This window comes from Sus scrofa, chromosome 13, assembly GCF_054392235.1.
Source record: "Sus scrofa isolate SSC_HxYL_T2T_F1_AM1 chromosome 13, Sscrofa_HxYL_maternal_Yorkshire_Landrace_v2.0, whole genome shotgun sequence".
NCBI lineage: Eukaryota > Metazoa > Chordata > Mammalia > Artiodactyla > Suidae > Sus > Sus scrofa.
The window spans coordinates 74,444,138-74,463,750 of NC_139395.1; the positions used below are offsets into that span (position 1 = coordinate 74,444,138).

The 19,613-nt window shown below is 38.9% G+C and overlaps 2 protein-coding genes across 6 annotated transcripts in view; one reads left to right on the forward strand and one right to left on the reverse strand.

Annotated features, from left to right (window-relative positions):
- The window catches only part of TRNT1 (tRNA nucleotidyl transferase 1), an 84,456-nt gene that overhangs the window by 22,161 nt on the left and 42,682 nt on the right, over positions 1 to 19,613 (forward strand). For 2 of the 4 annotated variants that reach the window (XM_084989215.1, XM_084989214.1), the window contains exon 2: positions 6,148 to 6,219. The exons of the other annotated variants lie outside the window; for them this stretch is intronic. The gene's annotated coding sequence lies outside the window, so the exon portion shown is untranslated. The remainder of the gene's footprint in view (positions 1 to 6,147; positions 6,220 to 19,613) is intronic. 4 annotated transcript variants of the gene reach the window in all.
- IL5RA (interleukin 5 receptor subunit alpha) overlaps positions 1 to 19,613 on the reverse strand; it is a 37,883-nt gene that overhangs the window by 17,578 nt on the left and 692 nt on the right. For both annotated transcript variants that reach the window (XM_084989216.1, XM_013981906.3), the window contains 8 exons: positions 18,643 to 18,786; positions 14,800 to 14,884; positions 13,137 to 13,282; positions 11,685 to 11,823; positions 9,126 to 9,279; positions 8,864 to 9,051; positions 5,122 to 5,267; positions 1,637 to 1,775 (listed from right to left, as the gene is read on the reverse strand). In XM_084989216.1, the coding sequence (XP_084845342.1) occupies positions 1,637 to 1,775; positions 5,122 to 5,267; positions 8,864 to 9,051; positions 9,126 to 9,279; positions 11,685 to 11,823; positions 13,137 to 13,282; positions 14,800 to 14,872 (985 nt within the window). In that variant the 5' untranslated portion in view covers positions 14,873 to 14,884; positions 18,643 to 18,786. The remainder of the gene's footprint in view (positions 1 to 1,636; positions 1,776 to 5,121; positions 5,268 to 8,863; positions 9,052 to 9,125; positions 9,280 to 11,684; positions 11,824 to 13,136; positions 13,283 to 14,799; positions 14,885 to 18,642; positions 18,787 to 19,613) is intronic.

Consider the following 19,613-nt stretch of genomic DNA (forward strand, 5'->3'; position numbering starts at 1 on the left):
TAAGCATTATCTATCAATGTGGCTCTTATTTCACAAAAAGTTGTGAGGCTGGAGGGGTGGATATTATCTCCTTAGTCCTGGGAACCCAAGGATGAGCTGAGAGAAGTGTTTTGTTAAAAGGTACATCGTTGGTACGTGCTAAGGCTGGCACTAGACTTGAGCTTTCCATGAAAGATTCCAGAGTTCTTTCCATCATCCTATTTCCTTGCAGCTCTAAGGCAATGCTTAACCATGTATATCTATGTAGAATTAAGCAAATTCTGTATATCTGCAGCCCCAGGCTGCATGGCTGTGCCACATACGTGAGATACACTCATTGTTTTCTAACTGTCCCTTTCTCCCATAAAATGCGTCTGGGTGGCCATGGCTAAGATAATAGCAAACACAGAGCGTGCATGTTCTCTCTCATGGTACATGGCTATATCTTCAGATTATGGGTTTGCCATCTAAGGTAGAGGGAGAATGGAAAATTTCCCTTTCATTCAGAGCCTCCATCACCACTTTTCACTGATCCCAGGAAGAGATACAATGATCATCTGATCTGCCAAGTAAACTAGTCAATTTAATCATAAACAAAAATAGCTATAGAACAAACACAGGAACCCAGGCAACATCAATCCTTTTGATTCTCTAGGTCTGTTAACACTGAAGGCCCAGAGTGGATCCAGATTTTTGTGGGCCTGAAGCTTATTCAGTTTTGGAATCTTATTTATGAAAAGAAAAAAATGAATTCAAAATTAGTATGGGAAAATTGTAGAAATGGAGACCAAATTAGGAGTTGACAGGGGTGATGAATGTGTTTACAAAAGGGCAAAAGGAGAGTTCACATTGTGGCACAGTGGAAAGGAATCTGACTAGGAACCAGGAGATTGCGGGTTCAATCCCTGCCTTCCCTCAGTGGATTAAAGATCTGGCATTGCCATGAGTTGTGGTGTAGGTCACAGATGAGGCTCAGGTCCTGCATTGCTTATGGCTGTTGTGTAGGCCGGCAGCTGTAGCTCTGATTAAACCCCTAGCCTGGGAACCTCCATATGCTACGGGTGTGGCCCTAAAAAGCAAAAAAAAAAAAAAAAAAAAAAAGCAAAAACAGGGATCTCAGTGGTGATAGAGGCATGAACCCACATGTAGATAAAATTGCATTAACTTGTATACACACAAAAATGAGTACATATAAAGTTAGTGAAATATGAATGAGATGGGTGTGTTGAGTGAATCCAAGTTTTCTGGTTGCAACATTTTACCGCAGTTTTGTAAGATAATACTCTTGGGAGAGACTAGATGAAGGCTACACGAGCTCTCCCTCCATTATTTCTTATAACTGCATGTGAATCTACAATTATCTCAGAAAGTATCATTTCAAAAGATTGAATAGAAGTAGAATCAGATAATCTGGAAAAAGAAATAGGTACTGGGCTTTGGAAAGACTCATGCTGGTGAGAAGCTTAAACATTTCAGCTTTTCCAGCCTCATGCTAAAACCATTTCTGGTCCAACAGGCAGCAGGTTGACAGAGGATGAGGCATGGTAGAGATGGGACAGCACTTCAGGACTCACCAGTGAATTCATACACCTTCCAGGAGGATTCGTTACAACCATGAATAAGGTCGCTCACTTTACAATAAACAGGAGATACTCACCCACATAAATAGGTTGACTCCACTCACTCCAGAGTCCCACTGGCCTGCACACGGAGCTCACTGCTGCTCTGACTTGAACGGAATACTTAGAAATATCATCAATTATGGAGATGAATGTGTTGGTCTTCATTTTTTCTGTCTAAATAGGAAAACAGAGCAAGAATCCTTGGACACACAGTTTAAATTATGCTAATGATCAGAAAGTGAGGTCAGATGTACATAATATGACTCAGTGGTCATCGACCTGTTTAAAATCTATGGGATAGGTACTGATTAGTTAATTCTAGACCCATTCAGTACAAATGAATGGGAAAGCTATGCAGTAATCAAAATAAATGAAATGGGCAGTGGTAATATCTAGATGATCCATCTGGGTCCAATTGACATTTCCAGGTTGACAGACTGGAGCGGCTGGTAGCAGAATGCATAATCCCCCTTGTCTTGTCCTTCGATATTCTGTAACCACTGAACTAACAATATTACACAGCTTCCATCATATACAACAGGCACCAGCAAACTATAGTCTCTGCCAGTCTGGCCTGTTGCCTGTTTTTCTGGGGACTGCAAGCTGAGAACTGCCTCTCTATTTTTCAGTGACTGAAAAAATATAAAAAGAACAATATTTCATGACACATGAAAATTACATGAAATTGAAATTTTAGTGTCCACAAACATAGTTTTGCTGGAATGCAGTTACACCTATTTGCTTGTGTCTATAGCAGAGATAAATACCTGTTGCAAAAAAAGACTATGCCCTGCAAAGCCTAAAATAGCTCTCTCTGGCCCTCTACTGAAAAAAATTTACAGATCCCTGATCCAATGTCTCAACTCAAGCCTGGCAAGGACTGAGGGCTGGGGGGTGGGGAGCTTTAAAAAGTAGGAAGAGCAAGAACCTTGAATCTAGCTTGATCCTGGCTCTGCCTCCAACTAATTGCCGGGCAAGTTCCTTGACTTAAGCCTCAGTTTTCTCATCTGTAAAACAGAAACAATACCACCTAACTAATGGATCAATGAATTCAATGGAATTACTTTTGTAAAGCCCAACCTTAAGGATATATTGGGTTGAATCATATGAAAACTGCTAATATTTAATAACCCATTTTTGATCTGTAAAAATGGCAATTGGAGGCAGTTCAACCTATTAATGTGCACTCAATAAATGCTAGTTTGCTGTAGGGACCCTCGGCTAACATTGTTCAGTGTTGAATGGAGGCCGTTCTCTTATGAATAAACCCTTCTTTTCTATTCTCTCTACTGGTCAGTGTCACCACCATGCAGCTAATTCCCTCTGCCCCAAACCAGAGATATGTCCCTGGTGTCTGTGTCTTATGTCCTCCTGCATCTTACATCCTCCCAGATGTATTTACTCCTGGATGCATTCCTCTCTTCCTTGTCCCTGCTCCACAACACTGCCTACTTTTGGGCTCATTTTTTGGGCTTGGACTATTGCCGTAGCCAGGAACTGGTATATCTGTGCCCACATGCCCCCTCTCCACCCATACCCACCTTTCATGCCATTACAAAAATAATTCTACAATTCTGCAGATACACTCATATTTCTCTGTCAAGTAAAACACTGCCATGGCTTCCATTGCCCATGGCCATGGTTTTAAAAAGAGAAACCATTTACTTTTTAAAAAACAAAATCTTAGAATCATCTGGAAGAAGTCCCAGTGTAAAATCTAAACTTAAGATTCCAGTGTTGTCCTTTTGTTCTGGCTGACTACATTACTGCCACTTGGCTGAAAGAACCATGTCCTCAGGCCTTGGAGTTACTCATGCCTAGACCTCCTGCCACTCCAGGGTGGGGAGCAGGGTGTGTGAGTCAGGAGCTGTTCACTGCTGATCCACAAGGAGGTAAATAGAGAAATGGAGATAATACAGAGCTTTCATAGCAATTCGACATTGCCATCACATCAAGCTCAGGATCAATGTCCTTGGCTATATTCAATTTTTCTAGCAAGTCATTTTTATTGTATTTTGCAAAAGTATCAGTTTATGGTAGATTAGAAATTTAAAAAAAGAAAACCAGTCTTTCACCATATATACCAGGGAAAGAACTAGCTAAAAAGTCCCCACCCTCTCCCACCAGGAAAGTTTCTATTCATCTTTCAAGATTCTGGTCAGTTCTTCTGGCGGAGGCCCTGGTAGCTGGCTTTGCCCTCTCATTACTTTGTATCCACCTTTGCCTTTATGATACTAAGGCGGCGCTAAGACTGGGTGAGTGTGTCCAGTAGATCAGGCTCCTTGAGAGCAGAAGCAATGACTAGTCATTTCTTTATTTCCCACAAAGAAGCCTCCTTATAAGTGTTTGTTAAACCAAACTGATTCAAATTGAATTTGTAAGGCAAGCGTTGAATCCTGACTGCTATTTTGTTCTTGCTTTGTTACTTTGGGTAACTTTCTCTCTCTCTGTCTCACTTTCCTATAAATTGGGAATGGTCATTACATAACAGAGTTACTATGAGGATAGAATAAACTAGGATAATAAAGCTCAACACATAGTTGCTGCTCAATAAATATTGACTTTCATTCAGTCCCTTCTCTTTTGACGTTTTGACCATTAACTGCAAACCAACTATAATGGAAACAATAAAAATCATTTTTAAAAAAAGTTTTGGTCATTAGGGCTAATGAGTTTTCTTTTTTTTTAAGTTGTGGTAAAATGCACATAACACAACATTTACCATATTGGCTATTTTTAGATGTATAGTTGGGTAGTAGTAAGTACATTCACTCTGTATAACCTCTCTCCAGCACACTTTTTATTTTGCAAAACTGAAACCCTACTTGTTCAACCAAAACTCCACGTTCTCCCCTTTTTCAGCCTCCAAAACCACCATGTACCACTATTGTCTTGATGAATTTGATTACCCTGGGTACCCCATATAAATGGAATCATACAGTATTTGTCTTTTTGCAACTGGCTCATTTCACTTAGAATACTGTCCTCAAGGCTTATCCATGTAGTACATGTCAGAATTCTCTTCCTTTTTAAGGCTGACAATATTTCATTGTATGAATAAACCACATTTTGTTTATCCACTCATCTGTCAATGGCTATGTGAATTGCTTCCTTCTTTCGGCTATTGCGAATAATGCTTCTTGAGCATGAATGCACAGAGATCTTTGAGACTCTGCTTTCTATTCTTTTGGATATGTACCCAGAAATAGAATTGCTGGGTCATATGACAGTTCTATTTTTAATTTTTGAGAAATCCCCATACTGCTTTCCACAGCAGCTGCACCATTTCACCAACAGTAGTACTGATGAACTTTATTTGCATTATCTACAACAAAAACTATGTCCTTTCAAGACAATAGGCCAGTAAGGTTTTATTTCTTTCCGTAAAATCTGGGTAGACAGAAGTTACCTTTGACTTTGTTAATGCCAAGCTGTAACCAGAGCAGTCTCTGACAATATTTTTGCTTAAATGTTTCTAAATAAATCTGTCATCGAATATCAGCATGAGCTGAAGAATTACCTGAAAATAACCCTTCCTTGTGTTGCAAATTTTCACTTCATAATCAAAGCAATGGATTGGAAAAGCAGAAACTGGTTTCTCCCATTGAATAGAGAGGCAGGTTCCTTCAATTTCTGCTGTGACATTCACTGGAGAATTTACCCGATCTGGGTTAGAGAAAAAGAGGCTGGTGATCAACACTGATAAGGCTGATCCACTCACATTCCTCAGGACATTGCAAAGATAGGTTCATTTGTGCGATATTTTAAATACTTGAGAAGACCTATCTACAAAACAGAAACAGACTTACGGGCCAGAGAACAGACTTGTGGTTGCCAAGGGGGAGGGGAGAGGAAGTGGGATGGACAGGAAGCTTGAGTTGGTAGATGCAAACTGCTACATTTAGAATGGATAAGCAATGAGGTCTTGTAGTACAGCAGGGGAAACTATATCCGATCTCTTAGGATAGACCACAATAGAAGATAGAATGAGAAAAAGAACGTATGTATATATGTATATGACTGGGTCACTATGCTGTACAGCAGAAATTGACACAACACTGTAAATCAACTCTACTCTAATAAAAAAATAATTTGTTAGGAGTTTCTGTTGTGGCTCAGCAGAAACTAACCTGACTAGTATCCATGAGGATGCAGGTTCCATCCCTGGCCCCGCTTAGTGAGTTAAGAATGTGGCATTGCCAAGAACTATGGTGTAGATTGCAGATGCAGCCTGGGTCTGGCGTTGCTGTGGCTGTAGCTTAGGCCAGCAGCTGCAGCTCTGATTTGACTCCAGGCCTGGGAACTTCCTTATGCAACACCTATAGCCCTAAAAAAAAAAAAAAAAAATGAAGTGTTTACCAGCATGATTTCTTCAATGAATCTGTAAGGTCCAGAACTTCAGTGGCTCACATATGACTTCTGTCCTGTCATACTAAAGGAGAGTGCTCTTTTGTGAACTTTAGGGCTTCCCACTTCACATGGCATTGAATGGCTTTTCCTTCAGCCTATGGCAAGACCCACCTCACCATCCATTTTTATTTCTCAGGTCGGACCAGTCTGAGGGTGCACCTGATCCTGGGGAGAAATTGCCTTGGAGCCCCCAATAAGTCCTGAGCAGGTGTGTGGCTGGCCTAATCACTTCCCCTTTCTGTGCCTCAGTTTTTAGCTCACTTTGTTTTGTGTATCTTCTTTGGGTTTGTTGTGGAGATTTAGTTCTCACCTACCTAGAAAGAATAGATTGAGCTAAATTTGTCTTATAACTCCGTAGTTCTTTCCTGATTGTTTATTTGATGGAAATGAAAGTTATTTCTAAGTGTGTGGCTTTGTCTTAAGTTATGTGACTTAGAGCTCACAATCACTGACTCGGAGGGACAAGCTAAGAATTGGGCCCACCGGATCCAGAGCCTGCCATTCTCTAAGCCCCAAAATTTTCACCAAGAGAGTATTTAGTTATTTTAGTAATCTGATGAAATGGCCTCAGTAAAATGAATGTACAAGAAAATAAATGCCTGTGGTCTGTCCCAGGTTGTGTCCATTTTCATATTAATATCATTGTTTCCCAGGTCCTCCTCAGCATTTTTTATTACTTGTTTTCATGACAGTGACATTTTTAGGTAGTCTAAGGATATACTTTTATATTTTGGCTTTTTTAGGGCCGCACTTGTGGCAAATGGAAGTTTCCAGGCTAGCTTTCAAATTGAAGCTGCAGCTGCTGGCCCACACCACAACCACAGAAACTCAGGATCTAAGCTGTGTTGTGATCTACACCACCTTTCACAGCAATGCCGGATACTTAACCCACTGAGTGGGGCCAGGGATCGAACCTGCATCCTCATGGATATTAGTCAGGTTCATTTCTGCTGGATCACAACAGGAAATCCCCAAGAAATATGCTATTGAAAATAATTGTATAACCTCATAGCAAATGCTATGATTTCTGAAGCAAAATTATACTCTATTTGATATATATATACGCACACACACACAACCTATATATATATATATGTGTGATGTAAAAATACAGATAGATGTCACATGCCAAACCATGTCCTTTAAATAATAATATTTTGCATATTTGTTGAATACTTATGCCAGGCACTGCTCTCAGAACTTTGTAATTTTTAACAAAACTGTCACAAGACTTTGTAGGAAGTTTTTTTTTTTTTTTTTTCTTTTTAGGGCTCTTGTGGCATATGGAAGTTCCCAGGCTAGGGGTTGAATTGGAGCTGCAGATTCCAACCTACACCACAGCCATAGCAACAAGGGATCTGAGCCGTGTCTGCAACCTACACCACAGCTCACAGCAGTACCAGATCCTTAACCTACCGAGCAAGGCCAGGGATCAAACCCATGTCCTCATGGATACTAATAGGGTTCATTACTGCTGAGGTACAGGGGGAACTCCCCTTGTAGGAAGTATTGATATCTTCCCATATTTCAGCTAAAAAGACTGAGGCACAAAAATAAAGGAAAAAAAAAAAGAAGACTGAGGCACAGAGAAATGACCAGCTTGTCTCAAGTCATCCAGCTGGTCAGTGGAGGAGCCAGGATTCAACTTCAGGCAGCCTGATCCACAGCCTATGCTAATACACAGTGCTACTGTAATCTGGAACTTAAGAACTAGAAATGCTATGTGAGAGGCTCCTGATGAGTTTCATTAATACGAGTAAATAGGATAAAGGAGAAAAATCCTCATTTTTGAGAACTTAGCAAGTGAAAGCTTAAATAATATGCTCAGATCTGAGAATCACAGGGTGAGGGAGACATTCTAACTCAAGAACCTCCAGAGGAGGAGTTCCCATTGTGGCTCAGCGGTAATGAACCTGACTTGTATCCGTGAGGACACAGGTTCAATCCTTGACCTTGCTCAGTAGGTTAAAGATCTGGTGTTGACATGAGCTGTGATGTAGGCCAGCAGCTGCAGCTCCAATTAGACTCCTAGCCTGGGAACTTCCATATGCCTAAAAAAAAAAAAAAGGAAAAAAGAACATCCAGAGGAGACAGTCCAGAACAAAGGAGGACCATTGAGGTCTGCATGAGAAGTTGGGGGCTGGTAGCTGGAGGAGGAGAGATCCCAGAATGGGAAGCCTGGCTGCCTTCGGATAGCTGAAGGAACATCTTGTGGGAAAAGGAAACAGATATGTTTGGGGGTGGTACCAGTTTATCACTGGGCCTGGGACAGAAATTTTACAAAACAGTTGAAACTGCCAAGAGATGATATGGGTTCCTTTCAGCTGTGAGTTCACTTTCCCTAGAGCAGTGACTATCACCAAGGGAGATTTTACCCCATAGAGGACATTTAGAAATGTCTGGGAATTCCCCGGTAGCCTGGGGAGTTAAGGACCTGGCATTGTCATGGTAGTGGCTCAGGTCACTGCTGTGGCTCAGATTCAATTCCTGGCCCAAGAACTTCCATGTACTGCAGGTGCAGCCAAAGTAAGAAAAAGAAAGAAAAAAATGTTTGGAAACATTTGTGTTGTCCTAATGTGGGGGGATGAGGCAGTGCTGGCATTTAGTAGGTAGAGGCTAGAAATGCTGCTGAAAACCCTACAGGACACAGGACAGCTGCCCCACGTGGAAATATTTAGCCAAACATATCAATAATACTGAGGCTGAGAAACTTTGACCCTGTGGTTTTTAAACAGGGGCCAGATGGCCACTTAACATGAGACAAGCAGTCAAAGGAGATGATCTTTATAACCTCTCTCAGTGCTGAGACTCTGCAATTTGGTTATTTTGGCTTTGAGTCAAGCCTGCCTTACCAATGGCATGAAGAGCAAAGAGCTGATCGAAAGGCTTGATTGCTTCTTCCTTGCTCGAGCCGTTGACATACACTGCAAGCCAGTCTCGCCCTTTGCTATTGATAACAGTCCTGGGAAACCGGCATGCGATATTTCTCTGCTGGGTATCTTTGCTGTATTCTCGGCATTCTTCAGTCACAGAGCCGTACCTAAATTGGAACGTTTGTAAGTTTTTAAGGCTGGAGGAAACAAGCCATTCACATAAGTAAAAATAGGTACTAACCTATAGTAGAGGAAATACTGCGTGTCCTCAGGGGCATCCTTGCCAACAAGCCAGGTGCAGTGAAGAGAAACTTGGTATGGCCTTTCGTGTGTGTAATTATATGCCTCGGTGTTTGTGGTGCAAGTTAAATTCACAATTGAGGTTCCGGGAGACCCTAGATAGTCAAAAATAAGAAGAACAAAACATTGCTATGAGAGCTTCTGGAGTCTGTACTTCCGACTCTCATCCCTCATCAAAAAGTAATTGTCATCACATATTTATAGAAAGCTACTGTTTGCAAAAGGTCATCTTACTGGGGAATGAAGGTGAAATGACTAAGCCCTCTTGTTTCTGACGCCAGAAGTTTGGTGGGTGCTTTGCAGGGAGGGTTTGCATGTGACAGACATGCATGAAAGTTCAAGAGCGGTGCACTGTTGTCATTCGGAGCTTGGTATTTAGCAAACTGGGTGTTCTCATGCTGCCATTTGTCAATAACTAGCGGTCACACCATTGTTCCCTGCTATTCTGGGCCTCAGTTTTTCCAACTGTAAATGAGAGAGCTGGTTGAGGAAGGTCTCCAACTGCCACTTTCCATCTTAGAATGGAGTGATTCGTTGAATACGTTGTATTCAAATGCCTTATGAATAACATAGGTTGCTGCTCAGAAGGAAAGGAGTTTTGGCAATCTTGCAAAATATCACCAGTTTTTCAGAGACTCAGTGCACACTAGCCTGATATAAAGTCTTCTTTAACATGCTAGAGCTGGAATTCCCTGGTGGCTCAGCTGGTCAAGGATCCAGCATTGTCACTGCAGTGGCTCTGGTTCCAGCTGTGATGCAGGTTCAATTCCTGGCCTGGGAACTTCTGCATGCTTTGGGCACAGCCAAATAAAAATATGCTAGGACTTTTAGGAAATCTCAAGTTTTTTTTAGTGGAACGCCTTCATGTTCATTTCGCTTGGAATTTCCCAGAATTATTTGTCAGGAAAGCCTTGTTTTCATTTCCACCCTCCTTGTCATCACCTCAATGGGTGCCCTTTAGAGCATTCTGCAGAAACCCTGGCCTTGTGGTGGCTCCAAGGAGGGAGGGAGCACCTCATCAGATGGGTCTTTTTAGCTTCGTTTAAGTAGACTGTAAAATCACTTTATTATGGTCAGCCAGCATTGTTCAAGGTGGAGAGGAATTGAGCTCCCTATTATCTGCAGAGGAGTTAAAGACAGAGGAATACCAGGTCACGTCATTCTGCTTTGTATTAGCCCCATACACTGCTGCATATGCATGTATTTAGGTAGGTGTAGATGTATGTACATGTATGTAGATATGTACATGCATGAGTGTGTAAATATACATACATACACGTTACATAGGCACACATATTCATTTACAAATGCATATATATTCATTTACAAATGCATATATATATATATATATATATATGTGAAAGCCTGCCCAAGCACTAAATGACAAGATGGTCCTTACCCAAGTGCAGTTTAAAATTTCTGAAGTCTGACTGTCTCCCAGTTCCCTTTCAAGGAATGATTTGGTGTGAATTCAGTCCAACTCAAGGCAGAAATAATGAATTTTTCATTAGTGTTCACCTGCATTGGCATACTTGGAGAACAACTGGGGTAGCAGAAATATAATTCTGAAAGGCATGTTATAGGCACGCTCTCCTGCTCCTTATGGGGAGGTGGAAACGTGTTTTAATGTCAGGAACCCACAGACCTGTGTTTGTGGCCTTGTGTCTGCCTTGGGTTAGTCTCTGCAAGTGGGGTCAAGGCCATTGGCTGCTCTGTGGTCCAGACAACATGATCTAATGATCTAATGATGGAATGGGAAGGTCTCCTTAATGCTTCTCTTCTGTTGGGTTTGAGAAGTCAGAATTCAAAGCAAATCCACACACTAACAGAATATACTATATTACACTGGATGCAGTAAGCATGTGACAGGGCCCCTGTCCGGAAGGGATGTGTGGTCAGAGGTGGCAGAGTTAACACCTATTTATTTATGAAAGATAAATAATGCCATGTTGTATAGGCCAAATGAGTGGCACACCCCATGAATAAATTCTAAGAGGAAAAGCAACCTTCAGTGCCCAGGAGGGAAAAATAAAAGGCTTCACAGAGCAGATGTGACTGGACCTGCGCTTTGAAGGATTCAGAAAAGTCAGCAGAGAAAGCAAGCCCAGGAAAGCAAAAGCTTCAAGGCAGGACTCAGCTGGTGCATAAGGTCATGGTTAGAAATCCATCTGAGCAGAGCAGATGAGTCATGTAAGGGGTGGTTGGAAAGATGTCCTAGTATCCAATTAAGAGAGACCTGATGGGCCCTGATTTTGCTTACAACCCTGTGGCCTTTGAGCCGGAATGTGAAAGTTTACACTGTGTGTGCAGGAACCTGCCAGACGCAGTTGGATGGCTTATGACACCAAGAAGTGATAATGACCTTGGGTGGGATGTTGATGAGGCAAAAGCCTACTGGGCAGGAATTGGTGACTAAAGAAAAGTGAGCTGTTAGCTTTCAGGCTTTCCCATGTTGACCAAGTCTGAAATATAAAACTGGACTTTTGGAGGCCTGCCTTACCTGGTGGGACTTTCAATTCCGCAGAAACCCAACTGCTTGCTGGGAAAGAGTGGTTGTTCCACAGGATGGTCCGCACACTGGCTGAAAAGCCTTTATGGAGGATGGTTACACGTCTGCTCTCAGTGTTCCTGGTTTCATACTAAAAATAAAACCCACAAGGGGAAATGGCCTTAAGGGAACTATTTTAATTAAATAAGACTTTTCTTCTACTTTTTACAAGGCACATAAATAAAATGTCATGAAATCGTTTTGCTAGGAAAAATTAAACCCACATTTCAAGGGTGTGTCCCTATCCCTAGACTCAAAAAGTTGTATACGTTGAATAGGTATATCTCTCTATAGGTCAGTCATACCAAAATAACATGGTTTTTAAAAACAAATAAGTAAATTACCCAATTCTAGTATTTGTATATGTTTAAAAATACATATGATAAAAATATAGTAACTGATTCTTCAAGGATGCATGAACACATGTTTCCTCTTCTTTTTTTTTTTTTTTTTTTTTTTTTTTTCTTTTTAGGGCCACACCTACAGCATATGGAAGTTCCCAGACTAGGAGTTGAATCAGAGCTGCAGCTGCAGGCCTACACCACAGTCACAGCAACATGGGATCCAGGTCACATCGGCAACCTACACTACAGCTCACAGCAATACCAGATCCTTAATCCACTGAGTGAGGTCAGGGATTGAACCCATATCCTTGCAGATACTAGTTAGGTTCATAACCCACTGAGCCACAGTGGGAACTCCAAACACATGCTTCTTATAAAAACAAACAAAACATTACAATTGAGGCTCCACTTCCCTTTAACCATGGTCTTTAGGTCCAGTCTCCTCCCCAGAGATAACTTTTTGACAGAGAATTCTCTAAAATTCCATATTGACTGAAAAGTAGTTAATACTGACTGCTTCTCCCTTGGTTTAATTTTATTGCACATCTACAAGGGACCTGGTGCTTTAACATATCTCTGTAGTGAACTTGGGGCTCTGAGAGGTTGAGTGACTGGTCCAAGGTTGTAAAGACAGGAAGTAGCTGAACCAAGATTTGAACTTGGCCTCTGTGATTAGGCGTCTTACCCTCTCTCCATTTAACTCAGCTATTCTTTTTGCTTCTTTTGGATATTGTAGAGGAAATATAAAACCAATATCTAATCTGTTATACTTCAGATGTTACTAATTTTTTTCTTAAGTGGAAGAATTGCCCCAAAGTTAAAATGTGCTCTGCTGCTATTTAACAGAGGCATGACACTGGTTCTTAGCCATTTCAACAGACATACTGTTCTACTGGGAATGTAACAAACTGCCCTTTAGTAGTTCATTTTCTTTCTTTCTTTCTTTCTTTCTTTCTTTCTTTCTTTCTTTCTTTCTTTCTTTCTGTTACTTAATTTCCTTTGATAAGGAAAATGCAGACAAAATTAAGATTGACTCTAAATAAGAATTGCCATCACTTACATCTTTTTCTTCTGGAGCATTTATTTTCACATGATATCCTAGCTGGACATTTCTTTGTTCTTGGTCAGGATTTGGCTCCCAATGTAAAAGAACTTGAGCTAAATCTATAACCTTAATGGTGAAACTGACAGGTGGGAGAAGTACAGCTGTTGATTAAGGGAAAAAAAAAAGAAGCCACACATTTAATTATACATAGACAGTACTTTATAAATTTTAAAATATTTTGCATAGTATTTTATTATGGATATTAGAACCATAATGCTAAAATAATTTGGTAAAAAGTTTCTTAAGAATTTCTTTTGATTCCTTATCTTTTATTTGCCCATAACATCTACAGGTTTTTTGTTGAAACATGAATATTTTACTATATTCTTATTCACTATAACCATAATTATCAAACTAATGTTCATTATCCGTAGTGGGCTATGATAATGTATTAATTTGTGGCTAGCAATTTTTTTTAATGACATAGAAGAAAATAGAATAGAAATACCAGATGCATCAAATACAATAAGTACTGTTTTATGAACCTCTTGTTTCCATTATATACATGTTATTATGTATTTGTATGTATACTGGCTCATGATGTAAAATGGATTTTTTTCTTGTTTTTATTCAAGGTAAAAAAAATTTTTGAGCAAAATTACTCAAATAGGCATTTATAGAGAGAAAAGCGTTTTTCCCCCTTAATGAACCACTCTCTAACATTGCCTTTGAAACAAAAGCTTGCATTTAAATTACAAAATCAATACCTGTTCTTTTTAGAAATCTTGGAAAGCATAAAAAAGCAAAGAAAAAAAGGAAAAATAAAAAGAAATAAAAGAAAACTGTACCTTCAATCTTATCACTAAGAGTGGCATTAACATGTGATATCTTATTCGGGGGGCATATGTTTATCCCACTTTTAATTTATTTTCTAAAATTAGGACAATATATAATTATAAAACCTCCTTTGATTAATTTACTACATGATCAGGATGTTTTCACTGACCTTTAATATTTAATAGCCTCCCAAGACTCTGCCTTCACACTTGCCACATACAGATTTCTAGGGCTCTGTCTATACTGTCCATTATGGTTGCCAATGGCCACAGGTGCATATTTAAATTTAAATAACATCAAATGTTCATTGTCTTGGTTCAATAAGCCATAGTTCAAGTGCTCAGCAGTCACTTAAAATTGGACAGTGCAGCTATAGAGCACTGTCATTATCATAGAAAGTTGTCTTAGATGGTGCTGGTTGGGGAAACATCCGACAGTTCTTTTTTTTCTTAAGTTATACGCATTGATCAACAAATTTCTGAAACAAAATACTGTGAAAGCGTCTTACTCTTTGGTTCTGAGGACTTTAAACTGTTCCCTTGATGAGAATATGTTCCAAATGCGGCCATCGGCTCCAGATTTATTCTGTAAGTGCCCGAATACCTACAGTTGGAATATGATTTCCCAAAGCAGCATAGAATTTGCATCTCTGCCAAATTTGATGTCTCAAAAATAACATGTTCAAACAGTTTGCATTCTGATAAGAATAAATATTCCATCCCTCTTTTTAAAAAAAATCGTAGATGATTTCCTAATTGAGTATTATTTGGGAGAAATTAATGTTATCCTTTTGTAATGTACTTTTAAAAAGAAATTACTGAATTTAATAGACAGTGGTTACCATTTTTATTGGGAAGTGAATCTGTTTGCAGTATCACTGTGGCCCCCAAAAGAATCAGCAGTGCAGGTGCCATGCTGCTCACATCCTACAGGAAACAGAAAGATGAAAATCCAAGTTGCCACCTGTTGCCATTTTTAAGAAAAACTGGCAGTTCCCCTCCAAAGCAAAATATAGTCACTTGGCCATTTAACAAACTTTTGTGAACTTTCTATTATGGGTTGGAAATATAAATATGAACAAATCTTAGACTTTGTCTTGACATTGTGGATCTATCATGCAAGAGCAGAATTAAGTGTAAATCAATAAACGTAATTCCAGATTAAAAACTGCTCCACTAAATATCTATATTGGGCATGAAAAGAGCAGAGACTTTGAAATTGAGTCCTAAAGGATGAAGTAGAGTTGTTGACACACAACAGATGAGGAAAGGCAATCCTGTGGCATAGACAGTCAGCAAAACTGGAACAAAGGAAAGAAAATAGGAGAGAACTGATATTCATTGGGTGACAAGAGCAGATCTTTGAACAGTAAACGTCCTAGGCAGTTATCACATTGAAAATAAATACCATTGCCATTTTCAAGAATAACTATTTAGGTATGAGCCAACATGAGGAGAAACTTAAATCTGAAACAATTTTAACATGAGAAAGAGAAACTTTTTATCACAAACCTAGAATAAGTTTATAGTACTTTGAACTTTGGAGAGGCTGAATTTTTTTGGTGAACCCCAAAAGAAAGAGGCCATAAAAGGAATTGAAAACATAGTTACAGGCCTGGAGAAAACAATATTTCTACTTATTGGAAATAAGCAAACAATGAAAATGAAACTAGAGTAGAAATGTTATAACTCAGGTGTGGCAGTCTGAAATAGAGGTTAGGTCCTTGCAGCCTCTTTTTTTTTTTTTTTTTTTTTTTTTTTTTTTTAATATGTGAAAGAAAAGAATTGAGGCTCTCTTGCTGGGAATTGGAGATTAGAAATCTTGAGTGTTTCTTTGAAAACTTCAAAAGGCATTTTTCATATGAGTTTAACTGAAATAATATCCCACCTGTTGCATGCTGTCTTGGCATTTACAAAGAGTTCTCCCTACTATTGCTCATGTGTTCCCCCCACCACACCCACGTCCACAATGATTTGGTGGGTAGTTCTTAGCGAATTTACAATGGTGAAAGGAGTATAAAAGGTTAAATAATTTGCTAAAGATCATGTGTCTGGTAAATAGTGGAACTTAGACCTAATCTTGTATTTCCAACCATAAAATCCATGTTCTATACTAATTTAAATGATATAATTTTTAATTTAAAATTTCATTTAAATGGTTTAGTATTTTTCCAGACATAATTCTGGTAGAACCACAAAAGATAGACCTTTGGCTAAATGGATACATTCAGGAAGTACAAGAAGAAAAAAAAAAAAAAGCTTAGTTACTTTTACTGCTTGACTTGTAATAGTAATTATCATAGTTTAACTTAGTAATGAAATTAGTAACATGTCACAATGTAGAAGACAAAAACAGCATATAAATGGATTAATTCTTTTTTCAGATAAGCTTAAGTATTACTGATCAGAATTATGCCACTTTTGATAAAAATAATCCTTTTCTTTCTCTCTGATAATTTCACCTCATGTAGGAAAATAATTTTTAAAACAAAAATGACAATAAAGGCAGGTATTCTAGAATTCTTTAAAGTTTCAATAAGTGAGGCTGTTAAGGAATTAAAAGGAAGCATTGGTCATTTATTAAGGCTGAGAAGCAAAAGTAAAAAAATCTTCACCGAACAACAACAAAGATAGCTTCCTCTTCAAGTTAAGAAGGTGAGGTCTTCGAAGTGTCAGCATGTCTAGAAATACCACATATGTTCTAACTTTGCATCATTAATAGGAATTCTGGGTGAGAAAAAAACTGCAAAACTGTGACTCCTGCAAAATCCAAAATTTACTGACTGGCAAAATAAACATTGATAAATAGTATGTTATAACCATACTTGTAAAAATAATAAACATCTATTTATCTTTTCCAATTAAATTGTTGAAGTAATATAAACTATAGACTATCTCAGTGCAGAGATAATTGAATATTTCACATAACCAAGCATTCTCCCATAGAATTTGTTATGGATTCTTATAGCTGCAGAAAACAGAAATTATTTTGCAAATTTGATCATTCAAAATTTTCAGGTGATTAAATTTTTTTGCCATAAAAGATCCACACACCTTTTTTTTCACATCTTACTGTGGTATTTTTGCTAAAAAGGATAACTTTGAAAGAAAAATTGTTGTCCCATAGACAACATAAGATCCGCAACACTAGTCCAAATATTACCCAGAATGACAATTTCCTGTGAGCCGGATAAATTCCATACAAGGCTGGGTACTACTAGAGTTTTGGCAGTTGACCCCACTTTTTTTTTTTTTTTTTTTTTTTTAGGGCTGTACTTGTGGCATACAGAAGTTCCCAGACTAGGAGGGGTCATATCAGAACTGCAGCTGCCAGCCTATGCCACAGTGATAGCAACTCAGGATCCAAGCCGCATCTAGGACCTGCACCACAGCTCATGGCAACACCAGATCCCTGACCCACTAAGTGAGGCCAGGGATTGAACCTGCATCCTCATTAATACTAGCCCCCTTAATATTTCCGGTCCCAGACATAGCAATCACCCCTACTGGAAAACCAACTTGAATCTCTTGGGACCATCTTTTTAATTACAGATATACTGTTACATAGATGTCAACTGGGTTATATTTCAGTATACAATAGGCTACTTTGCTGCCTTAAAAATATATCAAAATTACATGTTCAACTCATTCTTCTCATGGCTACCAAGGAAAATCTAGCAGAAAATCATTAAATTGTTAAAATAGGATTCAAATTCAGCAGAATGATGCATACATGTGTTGCCTACCCATAGTCATTAGTAATGCATGCTCAACATCTCAGAGAGACCATAGGCTCTATGTTCTAGTGACATTTCATTGCACTGATCTGAAATTCCTCGACTGCCCTCTGAGAATCTGGCTTCTGGTAGGTGTTATATTCTTTGAAATTTGGGAGAAAACAGGAGCACAATTTCTTGCACTATGGATGTTTCTAGAAAGTTGGGTAATGTTTTAACAATTTACAATGAATTTCCCCAGTGTTCTTGAGAATTGGTCAAATTCTACTGAAGTTCAGACTTATAAATATTTTCCACACTCTTTCTCTTTTCAACTTATTTCACTACCTGGAACATTTGTTTTATAACCAAAGTTGTATTTACCCATTTTTGAGAATCTTTTTGAGTCAGCTGCGGTGACAACTAAATTCCAGACTCAACCACAGTGTACAGAAATTGAAAAGCAACTGAGAGGATTCATGCTCTGTTAAGCCCTTAAAAGTAGAGTTTACCTTTTATTTCCTCTTTCCCCCCACCCTGTACAGTGTAATCAGCAATAAAACCTATCTTTTGGGGGAATGAAGAAAAAAAATAAATTATGTTATCAAATGCAAGTGACATGCATGTTTAGTTAGGTATATTGCATTACCCCCAAGTGAGAAATTGTACACACTCCTAAAATTACAAGTGAGTAATAAGGACCATATATATGGCATGCAACTTTTTTTTTTTTTTGACTACCACTGTGCATCCAATTAATTTTCTAGAAGGGTCCTAAAATATGCCTCAAGGATTCAAAGAGTTGCCCCAGACAAAAACAGGGAAGAAACTGTGTTGCCACCCTGACTATTTGGAAAATGCTGGAAGAAGGATTTGGCTGCAAATCTCTCAGAGGGTAAATGCTTTTCAGCTAATTGCACATGGGGCAATGTCGTCCCACACCAATGCTCCCCCAATTCCTGGGCATACCTGTCTCTTGCGATCCTCTTGTTTCCCATGACCATGCTCAGTAGCGGAGAGGCAGGACCATGTCCATTACATCTGTGCTTGTGGTTGCAGCCCAAGGACCCAACACAGTGTTGTGTACAGGGCTGGCGCTACCTATGTCTGGCCCTATACAGAATAAAGGCAAATTAATACACACCCCTTAACAAGCCAAGCGATGGAGGGTAAAACCTTGCACAGGGTCAAGTTTGAGCAGAGCATGGTAGGCTGGGCACATAGACAAGACTGGGCTGTTTTGGGGGAGGTGTCATATTCTTGGTACTTTGCCTAACAATTTCCCCAAGCAGCATTTCATGTAATGAAAACAAATGAGGTGATTTGATTTCCAAAACTTTTTTATGTGTAAAATGCACACTTTTAGCAAATAGCTACATACATTAACCTATTTCAATAACTATGAAAGAGGACATACCCGTTCACAAGAAATAGAAATTGTACTAGATAATATATTCGGCATGATAATTCATTAAAATCGGTATCAAATCCAGTAATCCATATGGCTATAAAAGCAGTCACTTTTCATGTGTTGATGAATTTTAGGCTCATCGGGTATTAAGATATTCTGATTTTTCTTTGTCTCTGTCTTTAATTCCTTCTTTCTTTCTTTTTTAACCCATTCCGTCCATTTCTTCTGTACACATGGAAATATGTTCACATTGTTTTGGGTGAAAAATTGAATTAGTGAACATAAAACCAAGTGAGTTACTTCAGCCAATTTTTGTACATTTCCTATAAAACCAAATAATTAAAAAAATCCCAGAACTCCCAGAAGAAACAAGAAGCAGAAAGCCTTCGGTTAGAGGCAATGCAATCATCTTTTTCTGTTGTTGTTATTTCTTAAACTGCAGCTTTCTTAATTAACTCTGAAACTTCCTCATCAAGGTATTTTATTTATCCTATACCCTCTTTTCTAAACTCATAGATTTCCTCAGAAA